The sequence below is a fragment of the Physcomitrium patens genome, chromosome 11, assembly GCF_059467195.1.
Source record: "Physcomitrium patens ecotype Gransden chromosome 11, ASM5946719v1, whole genome shotgun sequence".
Taxonomy (NCBI): Eukaryota; Viridiplantae; Streptophyta; class Bryopsida; order Funariales; family Funariaceae; genus Physcomitrium; species Physcomitrium patens.
Genome location: NC_143420.1, coordinates 12,830,703 through 12,858,247, shown reverse-complemented (window position 1 = coordinate 12,858,247; position 27,545 = coordinate 12,830,703). Strand labels below are relative to the sequence as shown.

At 37.6% G+C, this 27,545-nt stretch overlaps 2 protein-coding genes across 8 annotated transcripts; both read left to right on the top strand.

Moving 5' to 3' along the window:
• Positions 1-2,518: 2,518 nt before the first annotated feature.
• Positions 2,519-3,610, top strand: LOC112288458 (uncharacterized). Its single transcript, XM_024532637.3, has 2 exons — positions 2,519-3,008; positions 3,120-3,610. The coding sequence occupies exons 1-2, from the start codon at positions 2,630-2,632 to the stop codon at positions 3,134-3,136; spliced, it is 396 nt and encodes a 131-aa protein (XP_024388405.1). The 5' UTR covers positions 2,519-2,629; the 3' UTR covers positions 3,137-3,610.
• Positions 3,611-10,840: 7,230 nt separating this feature from the next.
• On the top strand, positions 10,841-26,405 carry LOC112288888 (histone-lysine N-methyltransferase ATXR3). 7 transcript variants are annotated; one of them, XM_024533586.3, is made up of 25 exons: positions 10,841-10,858; positions 11,753-11,872; positions 12,246-12,289; positions 12,546-14,645; positions 15,100-15,159; positions 15,607-17,319; positions 17,485-17,978; positions 18,302-19,024; positions 19,398-19,558; positions 19,755-20,234; positions 20,448-20,679; positions 21,090-21,329; positions 21,784-21,981; positions 22,092-22,163; positions 22,524-22,634; positions 22,754-22,854; positions 23,072-23,201; positions 23,325-23,420; positions 23,581-23,748; positions 24,023-24,130; positions 24,284-24,337; positions 24,753-25,000; positions 25,107-25,215; positions 25,373-25,666; positions 25,896-26,405. In XM_024533586.3, exons 2-25 carry the CDS (start codon positions 11,802-11,804, stop codon positions 26,082-26,084), a joined length of 8,196 nt encoding a protein of 2,731 aa, XP_024389354.1. In that variant the 5' UTR covers positions 10,841-10,858; positions 11,753-11,801; the 3' UTR covers positions 26,085-26,405. The 7 variants fall into 7 exon arrangements, with proteins under 7 accessions (XP_024389354.1, XP_090110472.1, XP_024389356.1 ...); XM_024533588.3 differs by lacking the exon at positions 10,841-10,858 and adding an exon at positions 11,260-11,402 and having other exon boundaries at positions 23,102-23,201; XM_024533585.3 differs by lacking the exon at positions 10,841-10,858 and adding an exon at positions 11,260-11,402.
• The last annotated feature ends 1,140 nt before the right edge of the window (positions 26,406-27,545 follow it).

Sequence of the window (27,545 nt, the reverse complement as noted above, 5' to 3'; positions counted from 1 at the left end):
AATTGAATTTAATAAGTTATGAAATGTATTGTTTATCTTTTGCATGATTAATTTTCTTATGTAGAGTGTAAATAAATTGTATATAATTAACTAAAATTTGGTAAGATATCAAACTATGATTTTTGTAGGATGGTTATGTTTGATGGATTTAAAAACTTGCATAAAATAGAAAAGTAATAAATAAAAAGAGTCTTTTCAATGTTATCATATTTACAAATCAAATTAATTTGAAACATTAAACACCACAAAAAATGATTTTACTATTTGTTTAATCAAATAAAAAAAATATGTTGTTAAAAATAAACTTATAACTTCCTTAGTTGTTAAATTTATTATAAGTTTTATTTTATATCAGTTTTAATATTTGGACCATAAATTTTTTTAAATATCATTTATCGATCTTGTCAAAAAAAATTACATTATACTGCACAAAGTTATTGAAAATATATTTATTTAAATTTAAAACCTTCTTTTTAAATCATGTTTTAGTGAAAGCGGTTTATTTATTTCAATACAGTGCAGAATAACTTGTTTATTGATTTATGCAATTTTAGTTTATTTTAGAAAATAAATATATAATATCATATGTGAATTTTTTTCTTAAAGGTATATTGATATATTTTTTAAAAATATCTTTTGAGGTATAACCTGCTATCTATTAAGAAGATAATTTTCAGAATACGTAAAAAAGTAGAAATTATTACATAATTTAGATACTTTTATTTTAATTTTTAATTTTTTATGATTTAAAATGAGTTGCTGAGATTTATTTAAGGTAGCAACCAAATACAAACAATTTCTTTTTCTGTAACAAGAGTCTTTAAAAGAACAGTTACTTTACTAGAAAAACTTTCTAAAACTCATTTTGTATTTAAATTATAAATTATGGTATGTAAAAGAACTTACCAAAGTAAAATAGATAAAATCTGAAGAATTTTGACATATTTGAAGAACCATAAAAAGAAAAAAGGTTCAATATTATTTTGTTCTTCTTGTATATTATACTATGAATGATAATGTTTCATGTTACATTGAGTTTCTTAATGATCAACTTTAAATAATAGTCGAAAATCATAAATGTAATTATATCAGCATGTAATATTTGAAGAATGACATTTAAAATGCACTTTCAAAAAAATAAAAATAAAGATACAAATCAACTAAGCTTCAGTTTTTTCTGCATCATATTTTGTTCTCAATTTGCCTTGTATTTGGTTTCATAGAGTTTTCTGAAAAACAGCAGTTTTTCTTATCTTTGAGTTTTATTTTAAAAATTCCTCTAATTAATTCTCACTCAAATATAATTTCTGCAATAAAAGAAATACAAATACAAGTAAAAAAGGAAACAATTCACCTCTATCCATACTCTTCTATGCTTATTCCTAAAATTAAAAAACATGCCTTCATGAAAATTTTCATTTGGTAAAAAAGAAAAACTAATAAAAGACCTTTTCCACTCTTTCATATTCCATTTTTTTAATTATTAAAGGATTAAATTACAGCACATAAAAAAAATTTAAAAATTAATAAGGGATCCTTAAAACCGATAATGAAAAAAAAATACGAAAAATAAAAATAAAAATCACAAAGAACAAGACAATATACATAACTAACATCAAACCAAAAGAAGGATAACAGTGACAAGTGCCCTTCTGGGAACCCAAGGTAGACCGTGGATATCGCCCATCCATGACCGTGAACCATCATTCTAGCCTTAAGACCGTGCTTTCGTACCCTTATTACCACGAGTTACCCCTCGTAACCCTAATACCATTATTATGCCTTCCTATGACTGCGATGTATCTCACATGACACCTTAAGACCGTGAATTCGTCCTCTTATTACCGCGATTTATCTCACACTTCCCCAAGACCGTGATTTCGTCCCTTATTACCACAAGTTATCTCATATGATCCGTAAGACCGTGATTTCGTCCCCTTATTACCACAAGTTATCTCATATGATCCGTAAGACCGTGATTTCGTCCCTTATTACCACAAGTTATCTCATATGATCCGTAAGACCGTGATTTCGTCCCCTTATTACCACAAGTTATCTCATATGATCCGTAAGACCGTGATTTCGTCCCCTTATTACCACAAGTTATCTCATATGATCCGTAAGACCGTGATTTCGTCCCCTTATTACCACAAGTTATCTCATATGATCCGTAAGACCGTGATTTCGTCCCCTTATTACCACAAGTTATCTCATATGATCCGTAAGACCGTGATTTCGTCCCCTTATTACCACAAGTTATCTCATATGATCCGTAAGACCGTGATTTCGTCCCCTTATTACCACAAGTTATCTCATATGATCAGTAAGACCGTGATTTCGTCCCCTTATTATCACAAGTTATCTCATATGATCCCTAAGATCGTTCTTAGATCCTCTTATGACCGCGATTTATTCCGCATGGCGCCTGAAGACCAAGGGTAGGTTCGACCCATGACTGCGAACCTTCTTCCTGCAGCGCATATAGATGCTCGCACCCGCGGTCGCTCTGCTCAGACTGATGTTCTGCAGCAGCAGCAGCTTCGATCAGTGCTGGAGCAGCTCATTTATCTAGATTGGCATATTCAAGCTCACGAACGAGCTCGGGATTCGCAGAAGAAGAAAGCCGGTCATGACGAACAACAACAACTCGGTGACTAGGAGGGGGGGCTGCTGCAGCAACAGCTCTGGGGTAACAGCAGCAGCAGCAGCTCTGGTGGTGGTGCTGGCGATGGCGATGGCGTGCACCTGTGCGACTGCCCAGTGCCGCTCTCTCACCGAGTACTCTCCCTGCCTGGACGCGGTGACGACTGGCGCGGAGCCCACCGATCAGTGCTGCGAGACGCTGGCGGGGGTGATGTCGATGGATGATGGCCTGGCGTGCCTGTGCGATGCTTTGACCAGCGATGCCGCCTCGTCGTTGGGGATCAGAACCAGTGACGCTGTCCAGCTGCCGAGCAAGTGCCAGGCTAAGACTGGGCTCACTTACACCCACGGCTACAATTGCAAAGGTGCGTCTCTCAGGTTGTGATTTATTGCTGTAGGATTGTTTGGTTGGTTCAAGTGTCCCGTCGGTTATTCTGTTGCTTATATTGAGTTCCTGATGATGTTTGGTCGTGCAGGTGCCACTGTTCCATAATCGTCGATGCTGGTCTTCATGACGAGCTGCTGGTGCCATGCTGTATGAAAACTAGATGTGATCATTCTCAGTAGTGGAGGTTGGAGTTAGAGGACACATTGCTGAATCGTGTTGTTTAGTTTGTTGCAGTAAATTGCAGGCGGTGGTATTTTCAGGAAGAGACGTTGTAGTTGCAATCGATCTTCTCTGATACTGAGCTTTTCGACTGAGTCTTCAGGGCCACTGTATTCTGAGAACTGTTTAGGAGCCATAAGTGAATACTCCAGGCTCTTGCAGTTCATCGGTCTAGTTTTCGCAAAAGCACATGACTGTGTCTGTGCGCGAATTTTCCCTGCATGTTGTGAGTTTAAGTCGGCCAGGTTCTGGTCGAGAGACTGATGATGTATTCACCTATGTTTCGAAATTCTACAGTGGTGAAACGTGATCCATGTAATCAACATCGTTCACATAGTACACAATGTTGTTGTTAAGGAACTCGGGCATTGAAGATTGATTGTCATGGAACCTCGAACAGAGGCTTTTGAACAAACGAGCCTTCAACCATACTATTACACCTGGTTTTATATAAAACTAAAAGATAAAACAAGAGTTCTCACGGCTAGTCATCACGCATTGGTGAAGCTGCGCATTCTAATATTGGAGGCATGAAATCAGATGACCCTGAAACATTCACAGCCAACTAATCATCGGTACAAATAACTTTCCTGTTTCTATCTTTTCTATCAATCTATTTCCTGCTCAGATTCATTTCTCCGGAAACCAGTGAGGGCAGTTTTACCTTCGATCCATTCCTGCGATATGCATGCTTCGAAATCTGCAACCACCATCAGCGACAGCTATGGCAGGAGTGAAGATGATGACTGTCTGCATGTATCCTGAGCATTGACGTTGCATCCAAGGGACCCACAAGTTGAAGTGTGAGTGTTCGGTGTAGCAATGCAGTCACATGGGATGGAATCACACAACACACACGTCGTCAAGTGCAGACATGTTCAACGACTGAAAACAATCTAGATCGAGGTACACACATTTAAATATTAAGTTGGGGTGAGGTAATGCTTTAGGTAATAAATAGGCCCTTGGATTCCGCTAGAAATTGTGTGATGCTTCAAGTGTGCTTTAAGAAGAAATAAGAGGAATTTAGTTTCAAGTTGTGTGATGAGAAAGTTTTAATGAAGATATCTATATATATATATATATATATATATAAGAAAATGTTATATATAATATCTATTTGAAGATGAGAGAATGTGTTTTTTTGTATATATACAATTTATTTATTTATTTATTTATTTATTTAGTTAGTTAAGTCCACTTCTACATTATAAACATTGTTGGTTCCATAAGTATTGTTTTTTTCTTTCTTCATGTTCATAAACATTATTGGTATTTTGTTCTTATGTAAATAAAAGATGTTATTAGGTCTTTTTGTAAGATTTTGTTAATTTTTTCAAGATCATATAAAAATTAATAATGAATTTAATAATTATTTTATTGGAAATTGTAACGAAAATTCTGTGACTATCTATTTTTGGAATAATATTTGTTATTTAAAATCTTTGTTCATAACTTCATACAGGTTTATCCAAAGTCTATACTGTACTTGAAGCAACTATTTCAATTGTTAAACATTATAATAGTTACCATTGTTGCTTTCTTTTTGTCATCAATATCATTTTCACATCCTTATTTAAATCTAAAAAATGGTGTTGGTTTCTCTTACATACAAGATTTTTTTTTTTTTTTAAAAAAAAAGAGAGATAAATGATGTCAATGTTATAAGCTATAGATTTTTTTAATTGAATAATTATTTCACTAGCTAATAGTTATAAAAAGAATTATTTATTTTAAATTTTATTTTAAATAATTTTTAAAATTAATCAATAAATCTGTGATATTATATATATTTGTATGCAAATCAATAGAAATGAGAACTAGATGTTATTCTTCTATATAATAATTTTAAATATAAATATTTCAGTTTTACTTCAACAAACTATCTAATAATGTTTCAAAGACCTTAAAAACTTTTTAGATTTTTTGCTTTTTTAATTATTTGAATATAATATATATATATATATATATATATATATATATGTGTGTGTGTGTGTGTGTGTGTGTGTGTGTGTGTGTTTTTAAATTTAAAATTTTTTTTGTAAGGTAAAAAAAATCTTGTAAGTTGTATTTTAAAGGATATAATATGCATTTTTATGTTGAGTTTAAAAAATTAAAAAATTACAAAGTATTTATGTAGATTTACCTTAATCATGAATATATGTATGAGAAAATAATTTGTATTCTATTTTTTACATGGTATTAAATTTGTTTTTATATTTATTTTTTATTATATATGTTTAGTAAAAATATATTTTAAATTATCAATATAAATTAGTATTATTTCTAGATTTGATGTTCTAATAAAATTTAATAAAATGTACATTTTTAGAGAATTGTTATTGCTACATTTCCAATTGATATTGTTACACTCCATGTAACCTCATTATAGACAACTAGCTAATAATACGCTACTTTTCTTTGTGCATTTTTTCCTTTCTTTGCTTTAAAAAATGGTGGTGCTTGAAAGGAATACAATGAATATTTTTTGAAAAACCATGTTCCAAGTTGTTTTTTTAATTTATAAAAAAATTATTTCAAAAAACTTTTAATTCAATAAAAATAAAAATAAAAATTATTTGACTACAAAAAATATACAAAATATGATTTATTCTTTTTTGGGTCAGTATTGGGATTAAATATTAGATTGTCAAACATGCCTTAAACATAAAAGCACACTTTTTAGTCAATTTAAGTTGTGTAAAAGTCTTGTGGAATGTAGCAATATCAATTGGAGATGTAGCATTTATGATTCTCTATTTTTAATATCATAAATCAATTGAATATTTTATTTCTTTGTACATATATATATATATAATTTTTTCTTGATTTTTCTCCTACAATTGGCTTGTTAGCCCACTTGTTAATATCCAGTTCCTATATAGTATCACTATACATTTATCATTCTAAAACCATCATGCATTAAACAAAAAAGTAAAGAAATAAATGAAAAACAAACAGAATTGTTACCATAAATCTCCCAAAAAATTCCACTCACAATATTTTCAATCTCAACTTTTATGTTAAGATACTTACATACTTGCTAACTTACTTACTTTAATTTCTTATCAAACATCATGTCAACACAAATATGACACGCAAGCCATGTTGAGATGAGATTTTTTGTTGAGTTTTGCTAAGAAATCATGAACTGGGGTATGGGTAGCATCTGATTATTTAGTAAATTACTGCGTGGCAATCTTCACAGCCGTGGAGGAAGATCAGTTCGCAGACACCGGGTGTCGGTATACATCGACATCAGCAGCATCACCTCCGCAGCGATTTCACCTGCAGGTCTGTGTCTGTCTTACAAGCTGTCTGGCCAATTTGCCTCAGAAAATAATTTTCTGCTAGTGTCTGATACAATTGTGTCCAGAAGTGAGCCTTGAGTGGGTGGTTGTGTGTTGGCTTTGTATTAATTTCGTGCTGGCGGTGGCAAGGGTGGGTCACGTACACTGACTTCTGCCACTGGAAGGGATGCAGATGAGCCTCCGGTGCTCATTCCCGTGCTGCGTTGATGGTGGAAGGAGATTGAGATGATGTATGATCCTAATGGTCTAAGCGTGGCATGAGTTTGACAGTGTATTACTTAGTTATCTGATTTTACGTACTGTGTTTAGAGTGAAACCAAGAATAGGCCTGCAAATCCCGAAGCAGATGATTTTAATTGTAAATCATCTGTGACTTAACTAGTAACAAGCCTGGCGAAAGTATTTCTCATTGAGTGGTCTCATGGTTAAGTTCCAAGTTTGTTAGCTTGGGGGGATCAGCGAGGTTTCTAATTTGAGCTTGAGTGACTGGAGTCGGCAGGTATCGACGATGACCTAAAAATAACTCGACAACAATAACCACCACTTGAACAATGCGGTATCCACACAGTGAATAAATTCTCAGTCAAAGTTACTCCCAGCAAAGACGTTTTTTTAACTTTTGGCTTTAACATCAAGGATCATGCCTCTCATTTCCCGCTGATAACGCTATTAGATACACGTCAAGCAACAAGCTTTCTGGAAAGATTGGAAAAGGTTGATGTGCAAACTTTGCAGAACAGTGCCCATCGATCGATCGATCGATCGAGGTGCATTGATTCAGTGATGGTGAAGTGGGGTGATTCAAGCGAGTCGGCTGCTACAGAGACAGTCTAAGTGAGAGAGCGAGAGAGAGAGAGTGGGATTGTGGAGAATATAGAGACTTTTGCATCGACAATTGGAAGTTAAGTGTGACAATGGGTCGTTGTTTAGTGCTTTTCCAACTCCAATCCCTTTCTTTGCCTCGACTACTGTTCTTGTTGTTGTTGTTGTGTCTTTTCTCCTGATGCTTTCACGTCTCCTCCTGCTTTTACTGTTTGTTTCTGCTACTTCTATGTTTTCTTCATCGTTCTCTTCTGCGTGTGCTTCTTCTAATTCCTCTTCAAAGTTTGCTTCTGTCTTTTTTTTTAATATTTAGTCTGAGATCTCTAGCAAGTTTTTCTTCAAAGTTTGCTTGTTCTTATATACATATTTCTTCTAGTTCCTACTATAGGCTTTGCTCTTCTTTTAGTATGTCCAATATTCTGCTTCCAATTTCTTTCCTTTTTTCTTTTTTATATCTTTCTTTTGATGTTGCTCTTATTTTTATTTTATTTTGTTTTATTGTTATTTAAGACAATAAAAGTATTTCACTCTTCTAGATGTTTGTACAGTATTTTAATAAACTTCAAGAAAATTTTGATAGGAAATTTTGAAATCAAGTTTTATTATGAAATGTTTTGTTATGAAATGTTTTATTATGAAATGTTTTATTAGGAAATTTTGAAATCAAGTTTTATTATAAAGGAAAATAAATTTAAAATAAAATAATAATAATAGTAATAAATTAACAAGTACTTTTATTTAATTTTTTGAGGCTTATTATTATTTAAATCATAATATTAGTTTTTTAAATAAAAAAACATAAAATTATGCATGTATAAAAAAAATCATACAATAGAGTTGTCTTACCAAGAACTTATTATATACAAAATACAATTGTATTTTATTAAGTTAAGCACTACAATTGTTAACTTCTTTAAGAGTTTTTACAAAATATCCTAAACATACACCAAATAATATATATATCATATTGTAGATATGTTATTGTTGCTTTCTCTATTTAAAAGAAGCTACATAGTAGTATTTGTGTATTTTGTTAGAACCCCTATAAGAACAATATAAAAAATATTGGCAAGTCTAATATATTCTATTGAACTTTTCAACTATTATTAGTTCTATTAACATATTTGTTGTATTCACTTTTGTATCTTTCCATCTTATACTTCACCATTAGAAATATCATCTTAAGTACAATTATGTCAAATATGTGTATATTTTATTTTAAAATATTATATTTAATTATTTAAAATACTTATAATATTTTAAATTTGCATATCTTCAATACAAAAAATAATAATATCAAATCTTATTTTGCATTGCTTCTCAAATGCACAATGCTTGAATAAATCTATCTTCTAAGAATATGATTACTAAAAGAATTGTCACTTGTGTTGTTTTACAATTCTTTAATTCACTTATTTGATTTAATTATATATTCAAAAAATTGATTATATCTATTTAATTTTTCTTTTGAGTAGATTAAAAAAAAAACTTTTTCAAATTTTTAAAGTGCTTCTACAAGCTCATATATATTATTAATCCTCTTAATCTTCATCACCATATAAGTTTCTTAAAAAAAATGTTCATAATTTTGCCCTCTATGGTCCATTTACAATCAACTATTTCTACTACATCTAACCAAATAAAGTTTTGTTCTAGTTTATAAGTATTTCTTACAATAATCAATGTTCTCATAATTTTATCAATTACTTTGTTACAAATTGTGCCACTTTTCAGATTTTTTTTAATAGTATATCGTTCCCCATAAACATAGATTTATTGTAATATAGAATATAAGTGTAAAACCAATTCTCTTAAGGACATATATAATATGAGCAATCAAATCAAGGATCCATATATTGTAAAATATATTACTATTGTCTGTTGTAAATTATATTACTATTTACACAATTTCATCAAACTAAATACCAAAGCCACTAAATCTACTAGAGACTATCTATAAGATATTCAAAACACCTACTAAATAGGAAGTGCTAAGCTATAAGAGCAACTGTTTATAGCAAGCAGGTCCATCAAACATATCAAGTAGAGAGATTATACAATTCTAATTAGTGAATCAAGAAAAAAAACTCTTATTTTCGTTTTAAAAGTTTGACACATATAAATAGTCATTAACAAAATAACAAGCTAAATTTGCAAATGTGATTCTTAAACATCCTTATTTTATAATTTTATTTTATAAAATATTCTCTTAGATGTCTTAATACAAACACATCTTGTTAATCTTATCATAGATCAATTGAATAATTTCTATTTTTATTTTTGTTCCTTTCACGAAATACAAATATTTGCAATATTTTCATTGTCTCAATATTTTCATTGTCTTGTCTTTAATATATATTAATAGATTTCTTTATTTTTGAAGGTGTATGCCAAATTCAAAAATATACATTTTAATAATTATATGCTAAATGAAGCACACAAATAAAGAAGAATAATTTGAAATCAAGAGATACAGTAATTTTCAACATTTATGTCATTTGTCACAAGTCCCTTTAGTAATCTTTACACAACCCTATAGCTTTTGTAGTAAGTGATTATTCTTTTTCTCTTATCTTGTTGCAGCCAATACAATCAAACTTATTTTAATAATCATGCAAAATCAAATGATGAAAACCTCGATTTAAACACACACCAAATCACAGTTTAAAATTCCTTTAACTTAAAATCTTGAAAGATTGAAACGTTGAGTGTATGATAGTTTAATAAAGATACTAATCAAAAAATAAAATGTTGTAATTACATTATTTGACTCAACATGTTGTGAAGTACAATACATGCTTTTCACAAGTGATGAATAAATTTTATTATTGATGGTATAGATCTTTTATCTCTAGTACATATATATATATATATATATATATACACACACCCACACACTTGTCCTAATGAATAGTAAACACTATTCTAAACAAACCCATAAATGATAATTATATTAAAGTTCAAAAATCGTATGGTTACAACCCCACCTTCAATGTTGGTCTTTGCAAACTTTTGGTCACTTTTCACTTTTTTATTTACTTTTTCCTTCTAAATTTACAAGTAGGAAACACGGGATTGTTTAAAAGGCTGCTCAGTCAACGAACAGAGGATGTGTAATACTACATTCATCGATCGTTGTGCGAGTGACGGAGTAACTGATCCCGGGTTTGCACAGAAACTCTGGGTGGAATTACTTTGTCCCGAACCTAACTGCAGAAGAGAGTGGCCCCAAGGCCGAGTAGGTAGGAAGGATTTCCGCGCTACGGACCGGACGGGGTAGGAATAGCAGGACAGGAAGCAGGTTCGAGAACAAACCGAGGAGTGCATTCACACAGTTAAAACAAAATATACGTACAAATATACACGAATACATACATTCATATAAAGCAGGGAGGGGGGAAGGGTCTGAAGGAAGGCTCTGTCTCATTTAGGGCTGTTGGTGCAGTCTAGGCGGGAATGAAACGAGGGGATGGTGGTGAGACTTCGTTAATCTTCTTGTTCGCCTCTGCTCCCTTCCCTTTCCTTCTTCCCGACGTCCTTCAACCGCACCACCGCACGTCCATCGCTCGTCATAGCCTTTTGCCTACGGATTCCATCTACCATCGCGCTGCGGTCGCCGAACTTTCTGTGCTCTTTTTTTTTTTTTTTTTTTTTTTTTTTTGTGCGTTTTTTTTAGAGTAGTTTTTGGTTGTTGTTTTTGTTATTGTGTGCATGTGAGCGCGCGCGTGTGCGTATCATTTTCAGTTCGGTTCTTCGAGGGAGGAAAGAGAGGAGCCGAGAGCTGAGTGAGTGCGCTGTTTTTTGCACGCGGTGGTGCTTGGCTTGCGGTGTGGTGTCACATGGTGCGGTGCGGTGATGTGATGTGATTTTCGGTTCATGCCATGTTAGCTTCCTAGATTTGCGCCTTGGGTGGAATTGTGGCCTGTGGATGCTGCTACTCGCTTTTTGCGCGTTCGGAGGTGGTGCGGAAGACTGTCGCGCGCGCTCGAAGATGGAGTTAGCTCCTAGGGTTTGCTTTGGCAAGGCTCTTTCTCTATTCCGTATAGTGTTCCTGAACTGCCATGCGAGCGATTTTATTTATTTACGCTTTTTTCGTTTATTTGTAGTTTTGGACGATTATTATCATCCATAGGTTATAGCACTCTATGATTGTTGCAGTATGCTGAGATTTTGTTAATGATTAACCCCCTTACGAGAACCAGGGTTTTGTTATGGCAGTAGGATGCCCTCGTCAACGGAGAGAGCATTAAATTCTTTTTGTCACTTTTCTTTTTTCTTTTTGGTGATGCGCCTATATGTAGTGCAATTGTGTCAATCTCTCGAAGCCATTGTTGCGGAATTGAGACGTAGGGTATGTGGAATTGTGCAGAGCTGCTACATTGAGGCTTCTCGTTCACACGTCTGTTTTACGGGAGTGCATGGAGGCAGGGGTAATGTTGATTGGCCTGTCATTAGTGTTCAAGAGTCTAACCTTGCGGCATGCGTGGAGGTAATTGGTAGCTCCTCTGTGGTGTTATGCCTAAAACTGTCTTCTATTTCGTTGTTTGAAATATGGTCTGCCTTGGTCCATGCGAGACAGATGGTTACGTAGTACTTGGAATTCAATTTAGTCGCAGCGAACACTCTCCAGCTTATTCGAAGGTTTTAGGAGTTTTACTTAGGGTTTTGTTGTTCTCAACCTCTACTATATTACTAAGATACTCAGGTCATGGGATGACCTTAGAAGTACCCTCTATAGAAAAATGCTGTTTCGACTGGAGTGTTTGGGTTAGATGGCAGGGGCTGGGAGACGTAGGAGTTAATTTTCACATGCCTTTGTGAAATACAATCGTGAATTTTTTAGGGGGTTTCTATTGTATCAGGAATTTTCCAGAAGCGGATCAAACGTCAGCTGAATTGGTATCGGGTACATGAGTTTGTAGAAGTACATCCTTTTGTAAAGGCTCCGTAGTTTTGTCGTTCCAGTCGAATTTTTAGGTTTATACAGAATTTATATTACCAAGGTTTATGTCAAATTATTTTGACTCTGATGTATTGGTCACTGCTAGAAATTTCCGAAGTTGAGGTTTGAGCGAAGTTACTCTCATTCTTGGTTTTGCTCATTTCTGCGTTACTGCACTCAACAGTCCCAATTGACCTGTGTCGTACAAAATGACTAGCAGGCTCTGAAGTTTTTCCGGATGTTGGTGATTTGATGTGGGACTGCGGGAAGGCAGCAGCCCCTGACCGTTTTAACTGCATGGATAGAAGTCGAGGCTTTGGTGGCCACCAGTTTGAAGGACGACCTCAGTTTCCGCGGCCCGATTTTGTCCGCAATTGTTTCAATTGTGGGCAGCCGGGACATTTAGCTAGGGAATGCTCACAGAGAGTCTTCAGGGGTGTTGGTTTACACGTTGATTTTTTCGGAAGGGGTGTTCAACAGCAGCGGGCTTGGCCTTACACTGGAATTAGGCCTATAGGTTTACATCCTAGAGAAGCTGCCTTCTTATTGAACAGAGACGATGGGCCACATGGATGGCAGCAACAGTTTACTGGTGACTTCCCGGATTCTCTCATGCCTGGATATGTCGGTCGGGAATCTGGAAATCGGAATGTTGCCTTTATGCAGAATCGAGTGGGTGACAGATCCAGAGATAGGCGTAACGGGTGGGCGGATTTCAATCCTTCTCCAAATTCACGGGCCGCTGATGAAAGCAACAGAAAGATCTCGTCTAGGCGACCTGTAGGGAAAGCGCGTAGCAGTCCTAAACGTAATGCTGCACCAAGAAAGGATTCCGAGGACAACGATGGGTGCTTCCAGGCCCTTGCTAATGCTAGCTCTAGCGCTGGCGAGGAGGGTAGAATTGTTTCTTCAACGAAAGAAAAAGCTACTACAATCTCTTCTGCAGGAAGCGATGAATTGTCTGGGATCAAACCTCCAATGGAAAGCGATCGTGGCTCTGAATTTGCTTCAGACAACCCCGATTCGAAGGTTGGTGTTTCTGCAGGCGCTGGGCCTGAGGTCACAAGAGCTTTATGTATCAACGAAGCAGAACACAAGAGTCAAGATCAGGACTCTTGTATCAATGGGAGTAACGCAGGACCATCTCAAGTGGTGAAGGGAGAGAGTCTAGTTTCAGATCTAGAGAACGGGGAATTGCAATCTGAGGGTGATGCTAATGAACTAGTCCCTCAACAATCTTCTGCGGAGCTTAGTGCTAATGCGGGAGACAAATCTGCATCGAAGATTATGCATTGTCCAGGCGTGGAAGTTGGTAAGATGAAATCCGTAGTTGATAATGAAATAGAAGTGCGGTTGTGTGCAGACAACTCTTCTAGTTTGAGGACCGATATCACCGCAAAAGAAATTGGGACAGATGATTGCTTAGAAAGTAAATTTGATGGACAGAGTAGAGAAGGAACTGAGTGGTTATCAGCGAGAAAGGATGTACATCAATCTGGACAGGAAGTTGTCTACCGGGGTGCTTCGCAGAGTAACAGTAGCCCTGCAGGTCTTGTGGGTGGTAACAATGTCAGGAATCGGGATGGTGAGTTGAACCACTGTAATGACGGAAGTGCGGATCCTTTGGCCTCGAGTGACACTTTGAACAGGCACAGTGATTGGAACTCGTCGGGAGGAGAGTTAATGTCTAGTGCTACTAATTTTAACGCAAATAGTCGTGCTCTCAGCTCTACTCCGTCTGCCTACAAACACAAGGAGTCTAAGCGTTCATCTGATATGGGTGCTTGTATGCCTGCTCGTGACCTTAATTTGAACTCAGGGTGGGGAGGACGTCACTCTATTGATCGGAATAATTCTCATAGATCAAATGAACGTGGAGAGGCTCTAAATATTGACTCTGGAGGGTTTGCGGGGTCATTGCATAATTACAACACTAGTTCTTTTCCGAGACGGCAATTCCAGTCAGAGCATATGATAAGGAACGACGGAACGAATGAGTGGTCATCGGCAGAAAAAAAGCTTTCTTTGCACTCGAAACAGGTTGTAGGACCTCGGTCTCAGAAAAATTGTACAGCCTCTCAAGCAGACGTTGGCGTCGGGTTAGTGAATGGAGGTGAAAGGTTCAACAATATCGGAAAGCCAAACGCGCACAACATGGGGGGTGTGAGTTCCGCTGATGTAAAAGAATCTTCGAAGGCAGTGGAAGAAGCTAACATAGAATCAGATATGTGCGAGGAACAGTATAATATTGATGCACGGGTGGAGAAGCTGATGCTGAATTTTCCTTTAGTTCAAGGCAGAGAGCAAGACAGTGTTGCAGGTATGTATCGTGACATTAGTGGACAATTTATTTTTCCTTTTTGGGGAGTTTGTACGCATCATGACGGAGGCAAATGCTATTCCGTCCGAGTCATATCCTTTGGTTCAATTAGGCGCTACGAAAGGAAACTGTTTTGAATTGCTATTCTTTTGGGGGATCAAAATTTTGTTCGCTATGGAAAGCTGTGAGAATTTCTAATTAGCATTCTACTTACTCATTTCCTATCCAGAGGTACAAATTCTTTACGAGCATTGTCTTTTCCTAATAATTTTGTTTAGGCGGGTTGTTCCATTTAAGAATGTTTGATCCCTTTACCTGGCTGCGCCAGGCTCCGCCTCTGCTCATTTGGGCAGTAAGGTGTTCGTGTGGTTCTCTACTCTCTCTACTTAAGTATGAGGGCTCCCTCCAGGGTTTTTCACAGCGTTTATAAATCAGAGGTCTTCTTTTGTCGCAGATGCCCTGATGGCTGCATCACAGCGAATTATTGAGGATGACTTCGAGTGCGGGAGTGAAGGTGGGTAGGGTTTAAGTTGATATATGTTAAGAGTTGGCTGTGCTGAAGGTTTAGAGGGCGTACATCTAAACTGGCCGAGTCCCTTTCTGCTGGTTCACTCTGGGATCTTATCGTAGTCCCCTGGCATAGTGCAAGAAATTAGAACGGATGGCACATGTCCGTTGCTCGTTTCATCTTCTTTTATGACATGAAATGGTTTTCAGCTTTAATGGATGTGTGATGTGGGGTTTCAAAGGTTTGTTTCTTTGTTTATTTGAATGTTCTAATGTGTTTGCTGCTCATCGAGAGCAGTACGGAATATACAGCTTAGGCATTGATTCTTCACCTTACCTTGTGCACTTACAACTCATTTTTGTTGCTAGTGTATTAGTGCAGTACAAACATGGACTCTACAATATGAGTTGGGTTATAAGTAAGGTGATGAAGGTGGTTCAATTGTATTTGCAGGACTATCGACTGCTCCTTGTGCTGTCTCGGAGGCGCAGGAAATGGCTGTTCGAATCGATACACCTGCAGAAAGTCAGGCTGCTATAATTGCTGTGCAGCCTGTTATAAAGTCTTCTGGGAGAGCTAAGTTGCCCTCACAATCTAGCAACACGAATTGTTGGAAGTTTCCGACAGCAGGGGGGGATTGGAAACTCATTCAGACAGAGAGGGCTGAAAATGCAGGACTCCCTGGGGGCAAAGTTATAAGCTTTAGAAAGGAGGTCATGAACATGGGTGTTAGCCTTTGTGAGGTTGGTAATTCTGAAGTATTAGATCCTCGTAGGCTGATCCACGGAGTCGTGGTTTCCCAGTACAAAAAACTAGAGGTTCCAGCTTGGGCCTGCGCTGCTGTTTACAAGGTGAGAAATACCGTTGATAGTCAGTCGGTGCACCCTCCTCTGACTGACTCAATAGCTAGTAAAGCTGGCGGCCCTTTCGAAGTCGTTCCAACCAAATGTACTGCTGCTACTCATAAATCCTCGAAAGAATCCAGTGCTGGAGGGAATGTTCCAGTTGAAACGTCCGGAACTCGTGGGAAAGAGCCTGGCTATACTACAAATCCTCGGAGAAAGCCTGGGCAATTGCGCATTAAAAGAAAGAAATCTGAAACGAAACTTACCTTGCCTAGGACTGTTTCTGCAGCAAACCAGAACACTGCGAGTGTCACAGCTCAAGTTGTTCTACCAGGGACTACTTCAGATATCGACTCGCTCAATGGAGTAGCTGATACTGCCTCCAAAAACGTTGGTCGCAATTCTGTGGAGTTAACACATCCTCTTCCACAGCCGGATCAACAGTCTGGGGGTGATGCTCAAGATTTATACTCGTTCAGTGGCAAAGTTCCTGCTGTCGCATTTAAATGCACCAAGAACCCCGCCTCAGTAGTGTTAAGAAAGCACGAGTTACAGCTGGAAAGCGGTGTCTGGCATTACTTGGATGCTGCAGGCCATGAGAGGGGACCATTCCTCATGTCTGCTTTACAGGGATTTGTTGCAGAAGGAGGATTGCCTGCTGGAGCAAGTGTATTTAGGAAAAGAGACAATCTATGGGTCCCGGTCTCTCACCTCATACAGCTTCATAATGCACACGCCCCAGCTTTTGCGTCAAAGCCACTGCCTCATTCTCTTGAGAGAAGCGGATATCCCGTGAGGCCCGCTGTTCCTTCTGGAGCAATTTCCTGTGAGGATCCCGCACATACTGCACATCCTGCTCATCCCGATCTGATGGAGTTAGATGTGCGAAGTGTTAGTTCTTCGATATTCCATGATGATCACCCACAATTTCTTGGGTACACTAATGGGAAATTACATGAACATGCCATGAAATCCTTTAGAGGCAGCTTTGCAGGATTCTTTAATGATGCTTTGGATGTCTGGTCCAATTCGAAGCGTTCGGTTGCACTGCCGGAAGTTGTGTCGCTTGATGCAACATCGGAAGAAGACATTGCTCTATCAGCAAGTGCCGTTGTAGATGTGGCATGTCCAATCTCGATGAAGCGGAGCTCTGGATTGAAAAAGGTTGGTGTTAAGACTGGTAATGATAGCAGGCAGGATGTAGAGACCCTGAAGTCCCATCAGTCTCCAAGTCAGGCTCTTGATGACGACTCTCCTTTCAATGCCAAGTCTATCCGAATGAGGAAAGAAAAGGCTGCCGACAGTGCTCCTTTGGGTTCAGGTATGTGCCAATGGACTGTTTTTTCGTTTAGTGCTTATAAGTTCAACTTCATCTCATTTGAGCACCAATTCAATGAATCTTGTTAGTTTACTTTTTTTTGAGGTACTAATATTAGACACACAGGACCACGGTGAGTATCTTACAGTTGCTCTTGTCTTCTCACAGAAACAATCTCTTCAAATGTGGATGGCAGCCCATTCATGGTGGAACATAATTCCTGGAGTGATGGTGGACGTTCTGCTGAAGACGTGCAACTCTGCATGCGGAGTTTACCCCATATGTCTGTGGTTGAGTTGGATGGAAGCAGCAGCACAGCGTCACAAGTGGCTGTTCATGCAACTATGGCTACATCTGCAGAGAAGAAGGCAAAAGAAGTTCCTTCTGATCAAGAAACATCTGAAACAGGTGCAGTGCACGGAAAGCACTCAAACTTGGACGCAGGAGGAAGTTCGTCACAGACTGGACGGGCATGGCTACCACCTAGAATATTGACGAAAGTTTTGCGCTTGCTGCGGGGCGATCCCAAATCACTTGTTGCAGCTATGGCCACTTGCCAGTCATGGAAGAATTGTGCTCAAAGCATCAGAATGTCCACCAAGCATGTTGACCTGTCTGGGTTAGGATCGCATTGTAATGATGCAATTATTGGTGGTTTGTTGGTATGTATCTTGTTGAAGTGGTTTATTGTTGCTTGTACAATTGGAAGTAATTTGCGTAGCTTGTTTACGTCAGTAGCGCATCTTGCCAGTTTTAGGTGATCAGTGATTGATTGTGATATTCAATCAGATTGCAAGGATTAAAATTGTGGGGCCTCTGACCTAAACTTGGTCAAGATGATTAATATTTGCCTTACGTTTGTGTTGCCGTACGCTTTCATTATTCTTTTGGCTAGAGTATGTGTGAGGTATGAGTCAAAATGGGTCGTATTACTTGCAGGTTATTCGTTTTATCTATCTGTGACCAATCCATGTTTGTGTGGCAGGGTTTTGGCGGGGGAAAGTTGAGGCGTATAACATTGGACTATTGTTTGAATGTGAGCTCTAAAGCACTTGGGCGCTTGCTGAAGTCTTATCCCTCAATCCGTGAAGTTTCAATTAGTGGTTGTGTGCAGCTAAGTGAGTTGGTCGAACTTTATCCTCAAGTAAGTTGGGTTGGTAATCCATTTGCCATTCCTCATGGTCTTGAATCTCAACGGCATAATTTGAAGAATAACAAAACGAATCCCAAGAGCAGTGGTATCAAGCGCGAATTTGGAGATGATGTCAACAGTGGATGTTCTTTAGACGAGACTGGTTATCGAGATAAAAGTACAGAAGAAAGCGAAAGTCCAGGAATCATCCGCAGGGTAGTTCACACCCTCGATCCGCTATTAAAGGATGTAGACGCGTTGCAAGTGGGATATCCATCTCGAGATTCCAAGAGACTCAAATCAAATGCTGTGAACGGAGTGCGCAATGGCTTTGGCGTTAGTCCTGGCAAACACAGTGTGGGCAAGCGGAAACTGAATAGCAAGCTAACCACGAAGACGCAATTCAGTGTTCGAAGTTCGTTAACGAAAGCTGCAGTTTCTAGTGAAAAACCTGACAACACCGGAAAGGAAGTTTTATCAAATTTTAAGAATGCGGAGAAGGATCTTGATAAAGCGCTGGCGAAGGCGCTCAGAGTTGTCATGGAAGCTGACTCCGAACATGTCTTTTACCGCTTGGTACTTCAAATTGCGTGTCCTTAATTCCCCTTAAATGGTGAAATGGTTAAATGGTTTTGCTACTGACAAAAAGTGATGCCTTTCTCTGTGTGAAAGTGATAGGTACATGGCTTAGTGTCTAGTCCTTTTTTCTCAAATTCTATAGAAATTGTAATAAATTATCCTCAGATCGTCTGGTCATAGTGAACTTTAGTAAGCTAATGAGGAATTGATGTATTGCTTGTAGGTGATCTCGATTCTTTAATGCCTATTTATGAACCTACATGTTGGATAATGGTAAAATCTCAGGAATATCTAAATATTTAAATTTATATGATTTACTTTTTAGCTCTTCTTTGCTCTTCATTAAAGTGAACATGCCTTCTATTTTTAGGCAAACGAGCAAGTGTCCGAGGGGAGAGGAGCCTTTACCAAGCCAGCGCAAGCAGACTTTTGTTCTGTGCAGAAAAAGCTGAAAATGGGTCATTACGGAGGAAAAGATGGGGTAAAATCATTCAAGGAGGATCTTCTCCAACCTCTCCGTAATGCCTTCAGGTATTTTATCCTTGTTTTATGCCTTGGAGTTAACAGCGCGTGTCATCTCTTGGTTTTTCAAAATACCTTTGTTGTGTGTATTTGAAATTGTGTTGTATTTCTATGGCTGACCGTGACAGATTGAAGGCAGGAAAGGGTCTTATTTACTCCTAGTTTTGAGGGCTTCATCTGATGTAATGTCTTCACGTTTGTGCAGATTGGAACATGACTCTCTTATGTATAAGACAGCAGGACGATTATTCAAGGTTGCACACCAAGTGGGACAACAATTGGATAAATTACTCTCAAAATCTCAGAACAGAGAGCTCGCTGATGGTCAAAGTAAGGCTCTTAGCAGTTGTATTACTTCGACACGCACTCTCTCCAAGTCGAAAGGGTCAAAAGATCTGGCTGTTGAGAAACAGCGTGGTTCAAAGCGATCTTGGGATTCAGAAACAGGGGGGACCCGCTTTGTCAAGAGAAAGGTATTAAGCTTTGCTAATATCAGATCAGATGGGGACATAGCCAGTAAGGACTCTGACTTGCAAGGATCAATTGATAGAGATGAGCGAGAGTCTCGCAGAGAAAGGATGAGAAGGAACCAGTGGACCGAATCAGAAGCAGAAAGTTCTGACGAAGAGGACATTGATGAAGCTTTATATGATGAACCGGAGGAGGAGGACACAGAGACCTCAGGGTACATACCTTTTGCCCACTTGTGTTAATTCAAACATGTCCTGCTAAAGCTTCTAAGAACATTTGATTATTTGATTTGGTTAAGTTGCATTCCTGTCTTTCCTTATGAGTTACTTCTGGATATTCTAGCCGAGTACTTGGGTGATTTGCTTAAATTTATGGCTTATAGTGAGGATTCGTGTATTCATTTCTTGGGAAATTGAGAATTTTGCAGGTCGGATGTTGCCAGCAAATCTGGAATAGCAGATGAGGCTATGGATGACTACAACGATGGTTCAGAGAGCGATGATGCATATTCCGGTTATGGTGGAGAAGGGAGTAGTCGAGATTGGTGGGGAGCTAGGATGACTAAAGCAGCCATGGTGCCTCCTTTGACACGCAAGTATGAAGTGATCGAGGAGTACCGGATTGTTGACGATTATGAAAGGGTGGTTGCCAAGATGAAGGTAAGTTTTTTATATTTTATTTATTTATTTATTTATTTATTTTTGAAGATTTCTAGTGAGTCCTTAGGATGTTCAAGGTGAAGCTATACTTTGTTGTATGGTATTGTTCTGTTTCCATTTTGTCTTCATTCTCAGAAGCCTATAAATTTTTTCCCTAATTAGAAAGACAAAAATTATAGGGTAGTGTGCGATGATACAAAACTAAATAGGGATCTAAGAACTATTCGCATTTTGTTCGTGTTTGATGTATCAACTTCGGGACATCAGTGTGATATTCTGTCCGGCGCCTGCGGAGAATGTGCTTAAACGGCACATTAATTTTTAGTGCACCTGCTTTTGCATCTTCGTTTTAGTAATTGGTATTTAAGTAGAATTATTGTGACATGACAAGTGTAAACTTCCGACGGAAGGTTGAACTGCCAGATGATTATGAAGAGAAGTTACGGGTGGCAAAGAAAGGCGGCGATCGGTTTGCTCACTTGGATGTTCCCGAACTTAAGGAATTTAAACCTCGGAAGCGGTTGGGCGAAGAAGTTTTGGAGCAAGAGGTTTATGGAATTGATCCATATACGTACAACTTATTACTCAATACTATGCCGGCCGACACTGAATCATTTACGGACAAGCAGAAACAACTCTTCATCGAAGAGGTTCGTTTTCTGTTTGTGACTGCTATCTACACTTTTTTTGGATAAAAAAATTACTAAGCTAAAATCTAGATCATAAATATTATTTTATACTTCTCTTTGTGTGTTATCTGCAGTAAAGTTCCAATTCATAGTTGTTACTATCGTTAAAATTGTTTACAGGGACTTTTCATCTGAATGGTCAACGGGTGTGAAAAAGTTTATGGTCTATATTTTGTCTTATTTCATTACATTTTTAGTCTTTACATCCATTCTTTTCTAGGGTTTTTATTCATTGGGCAAGTGTTCCAATCGTGTTGGTATATTGTGTCCCAACAGCACTGGCTAATCTTTTAATATGCAAATAGAATATCTTGTTATATTTTTAGCACGGCTATCTGCAATCATGCATAGTTTTGCTCGCAATCATTTGTACCAGGCTTTTAGTGATGAAGATTGTTCACTTGATATGTTACAGAAGTTGTTGCGGGCTTTAAATCGAGAAGTCAGTTCATTTACAGGGAGTGGGAAAGCCCCTATGGAGTATTCTCTTGAGAAAGTCATATCACACATTTGTAGTGATGTGCATGCGGATCAGCCTCTGCAAGTATTCTGCAGAAGTTTATTGAAGAATATGAAAAGCCATCTTAATGATAAATATGTAGCTTACAGAAAGGTATACGGTTTAACCATCTGGCCTCATGCTGCTACTATTCTTCTACTTTGCACTCATGGTTATGCTTTCTATATTCATTGATAAGTTGATGAATTTTTTGCGGTGAACAGGGCCTTGGTGTTGTGTGCAATAAACCAGAAGGTTTTGACGACGGCGACTTTGTTGTAGAATTCTTTGGAGAGGTATTTCTAATCATACATATTTTCTTCTTCTTGTTCTTTGTAATCTTCTTCTATCTACTTCACTTCACTATCTACCCTTTATTAAGTTCGTTCGTTCGTTCGTTCGGTTTTTTTTTAGCAATTCCTGTGCCATTTTTTTTTTTTTTATTTATTTATTTATTTATTTTTATTTGTCGAACAGAGTACCAATCTTTGATTATTTCTAATTAATTATGAACGTAATTGCTGATTGTTGTAAAAATGTTTTTTTGTAGTCTCTCTGACTATCATTATACTCGACAGAAAACTCTGATGACAATTAGATGCTGTTTTCTTTAGTTTCTATGCAAGTGTATACTAACGATCCCGTAAAATCTAAAGGTATATCCACCTTGGAGATGGTACGAGAAGCAAGATGGAATCAGAGCATTACAGAAGAAGGAGAAGGAGCCAGCGCCAGAATTTTACAACATAGTGTTTGAGCGACCAAAGGTACTCTATGAATGTTCACATTTTTGGTCGATTTCTAACTGGTGAACTTTTGTAAAACTTTCGATTACTTGTCCCGTTTGCTTGAGCCATGGTCTGACGTACAAGCTTTTTTTTTGCAGGGTGATTCATTAGGTTACGACGTCTTGGTAGTTGATGCAATGCATAAAGCCAATTTTGCAAGTCGACTATGTCACTCGTGCCGACCCAACTGTGAGGCTAAGTGAGTATCAGGCAATTATTTTTACTAATTTAACCTAATTTTTGAATCACTCATTTTCTCAAGTTCGCTCATTTGAATGGTTTTTCATATGTATTCATTCTATTCCAGGTCGCTGTCCTGCACAGGTTTTATCATAATTAAACACTTCTTGCATGATGAGTAACACTCTAAATATAATAATGAAACTAATTAGCTTTTTGTATTGGTTAAAATGAAGAACCGTATTCATTGCCGTCTTCTGGAGCAGGGTCACAGCTGTAAATGGGAAGTATATGATAGGTGTCTATACACTGCGCAAGATTGAGTTTGGAGAGGAGCTTACATTCGACTATTGTTGTGTTACCGAGGTATGTGATTTCATGAAATTTCGCTCGTTTGAGTTGTATCGTTTGTAGTGTTCAGCAGTCGTATGCATCTGCTAACGTACTATCTTCTTACCTGTGTTGGTTTGGAATTGTTGGATTGTGTAGAGCAAGGAGGAGCACGATTCTTCTGTTTGTCTTTGTGGAAGTCAGGGTTGCAAGGGCAGCTACTTATGCTATACAGGACCTGGAGCGTATGATGAGGTTAGTGCCTTATCGATATAGAAACTAATGACATTTTGAGGTGGAGGCATCAACACTTTCTAACTATTTCATCTCATTTGGGAGTAATCAGGTGTATCGGAACTATTTGTTTTTGCTTCAAATATCATTTATCTGATACGAGACGTGTTATATTGCGCAGGTACTTAAGGAGTACCATGGCATCCTTGACCGCCACAATCTCTTACTGCAGGCGTGCACAAGTGGGGCAGTGACTTTCCGAGAGCAGGAAGATCTCAAGCAGGCTGGTCTTGGACCATGTTTGCTGGATGGACTTCCACAGTGGGTCATCAAATATGCTGCCGGAATTGTACGTAACTTTGTGATCCTTATTTGATATATCTGTCAAGTTGCTAACGTCTATGGAGACTTGTTGTCATGTGGATGTATCTGAATCTATATGTTAACTCGACTCACGAACTTGGAAAATATTCGTGCAATCTTTACTGCCAAATCCTGGATTATGAGGGTATTATTTTTAAAATGGAATTACTCGTGTCTCATGAGATTTGCCTTGGTTTCGAATAGATCAGGGTATATACAGGGCTTGAGTTACAACTATGACTTTGATGGTCTTTGTTCAGGTTTCATATCTGAATTTTGAACGGCAACGGCTTCCCGATGAACTTATGAAAGCTGAGATGCTGAAACAAACTGGAATCGATATCGATAGACAGGACATTGAAGTTCAGGTTTGGATTATAACCAGTACCCCTAAGTTTCTTTATTATTCATATTTCTGGTGGATACATTTGTTGCACGATATCAATCCTTTTGATATTCATTTCACTTTACCCGTCGTTTATTTGCTGAACTTCTTGTGGCTGCTTTGTGATCTCTTGAAGACTGAGGGAGTCTACAATCAACGGCTTCAGAATCTTGCCATTACCTTGGATAAGGTTAGTTTTTACGTGGATTATTTGCTCCTGGATGTACTGTTGATTAACGAGGGAACACACACACACATCTATATATGTATGCATATGCATGTATGTATGGATGTATGTATGTATGGATGGATGTATGTATGTATTACTTTCCTTAACTTCTGTACTTTGTGGAGTAATGTTTTGTGCACTTTTTAAGTTGAAGATCGTTTTAACCTGTGAATGAATGTACAATCTGAGGTTTTATTGTTAAATTTTTCTAGATTGTTTCTTTTCAAATTAAGATAATTCGTTGGACACAGAATGGATGCATATGAAAAGAGTGCAGTTTGTAGTGCGCTATCAGATCATGCTATATTCTTTTAATCTGTATTTTTGAAAAAGTTGATATCATGGAAAAATAATTTCGAGTCCTCGCTTTCCTCAGGTTCGTCATATATTGGTCAAACTGTATGGTGAGGAGGCAAGCAAGGCACCTCCACCCTTACGGATGCTTGAGCCTCATGAGTTGGTGAAATGCATATGGACGGGAAAGGACTCAATTGTTGGAGAACTTCTTCAATGTATGGCCCTCCATTCTCCGGAAGGTTTGGCAGATTTGACTAAACAAATCCAGGAGCACAACCCACCTCCTGGAGGGGATATAGAAGAAAATCTTCGGAAGTCTCTACTCTGGTAGCACATCTACTTCTTATTCTCGACTTTTTCTACTTTGCATACTTCATCAATTAAGAACCGATTTGCTCAGCTTGTTTGACTGAATATTTGTTCTTGCAACCAGGTTGAGGGATACTCTTCGCAAAGTTCCAGCAACTTGTATGGGTCGTCACGATGCAGCGGCTGATTTGATACACCTCTATGCATATACCAAGCACTTCTTCACAAACTACGTGAGTTTCTTTCCTCGCTATTATTGTAGGACGTCCTTAACAGAATCCATAGTTTTGAGCATCATTGTGAAGTCCTCGGGGGTTAATATTTGATCAGTTTGATATTTCTAGAATTTTGCTTATGATTAACGATTACTTTCTGTTTTCTGCTCGACAGGATTATGGGATGGTTGATTCTCCACCTATCTTAATATACGCATGTGATCTGGGTCCAAAACATTCAGGCGCGGGGCCATACATGTGGCGCAAGAGCTACAGCAAGAACTATATTTGGGGTCAATTGATTTCATGGTTCCGACAAACTTCAGCGGATCCTGGAGCGAGTTTGGTTCAGGACCGCCGTGGATGCCTTATGCTTCCGGATATTTCGTCTTGCTACGCAAGAACCATTCAACATGACTTTCGGTGTGGATACAGCGATAAAGATCGCAAAAGGATGATCTTGCACATGGTAGCGCATCATATTTTTTTTATATTTCGGTTTCTTACAGTCCAGAGTTCAGCTGGTTACGAGTAAATCAGAACTAGTGTCATACACTTCTTTTTCTTGTTGTGTCTGGATCTTTTTCTTTCTTTTTTATTCTGTTAAGCTGTCTATATTCATGTTTTGCTGTTTCGTAAGCTCGTCTTATTTTTTGGTATTATCTACGTAACAATGAAAAACTATGATGCATGCGCAGGAGACTCATCCACAGAAAAAATGGACGCGGAAATTTACTCCCGAGTTGTGGAACTTCAAAAGTGATAGAGGCCTGTTTGGTAGCCCGATGTTGGATGCGGCTGTTGCTAAAACCAAGCTGAACAAAGAGTGCATACATTGGTTGAAGACTCGCGAGACTGTGTTTCATGGTCCTTGGGATGAAGACTAGGACTGTGTAAAACTGCCCTCGCGGACATAGCCGAGTTGGAGCAATCTCTCGTTTTAAGTAAATCTTCCGACGCCAAGCCATGAATTAGTTGGACTTTGGACTAGTCACGAGCTATTTGGTGACTAGTTGTGAATGCTTTGGAGTCTACTCCTCCAATCTGTTTAACATCTTGTACAGTTGATTTTTCGATGAGTAGTGGCAAGATACCGGAATTATTGCTGTTGACCAGCCTTGCTTGATGCAAGGTTCCGATTTGGCTTTTGTGTACCATTTTAGTTAATAGTGAATTGCCCTAATGGGTTCCATTTCAGTTGTCAGTTACCTTACGAAATTGTACACCAGACTGCGGAGAACTTACAGTTTGAGTTTTACACCATTTGAATGAACATATTTATTTGAGTGCCTGGATCGGTTAGATTTTGTGGCAGAATTCTTTAGACCTATCTGATGGAAATGTACGCTACGGTTCCATGAGAAAAGTACCCATCATTGGCTCTGTGTCTAACATTTCTAGTGACTCGTACATCTGGTTGTGCATGAGGATTATGTTTCTATTGAAAAGTGGGGTTTGCTCTATTGGCCTAGTCCCCTATTATTGTTTTTTCAAACCGTGTTAAATACTCAGGTTGGTGCCCGTTTTGAACTGAAGGTATTCAGATGAATTCATTTGGTCCAAGGAGTAATATATGGTTATACACCCACCAGAATGCAATCACTATTTTGCAGATGATGGTACCAAACTTTCAAAATTCTTGATTGACTAGAGCAGATCTATTGCATAAGTTTTAATGGGTAGACTTATCATGGTTCTACAGCACCAATCCAAGCAATGAATTGAGAAATTTTAATCCATAAGTTTTAGTATGAATTGGTGTTTTCCAGTCTAAATGTGTCGTGAAATGTTTATATATATACATATATATTCTTAAAGATTGGATCTAATTTCAAAGATCAGCGGCAAATTACTAGATAAATGACATTTGTGTCGTTGACTGATATTTTGATTAAGTTTCGAAACAATAATCATGACTATTAAACTTAATCGTGATTAGTTACCACCTGGTTACCTGATGGTAGATTTTGGGGACTGTTAAGACCTTTATTTGATTGCTAATTTATCTGGATTAAATTATCAAAAGTTCATTCAGAAACAATTCAACAATAATGTAATAACTTCTCAAACAAAATACTAATCAAGTTAGTGAATCACATTACTAGGTAATTCTATTTAATATTGAAAGTACACATTCATTTTTATAATTATAATTAATAATTTAATATAATGGTATACAACTCCTAAAGAGTCCCTTGATTAGTAAAGGGAAACATTTATTTTGAAGACTTGGTCTATAAAGATAGTATAAATTGAGAAGAATCTATGAAGTGAACGAAGTCATTCTTTTGTCATGATCTTAAATATGCCAACTCATATCTTGCTTGTAATAATTATGACAACCATTT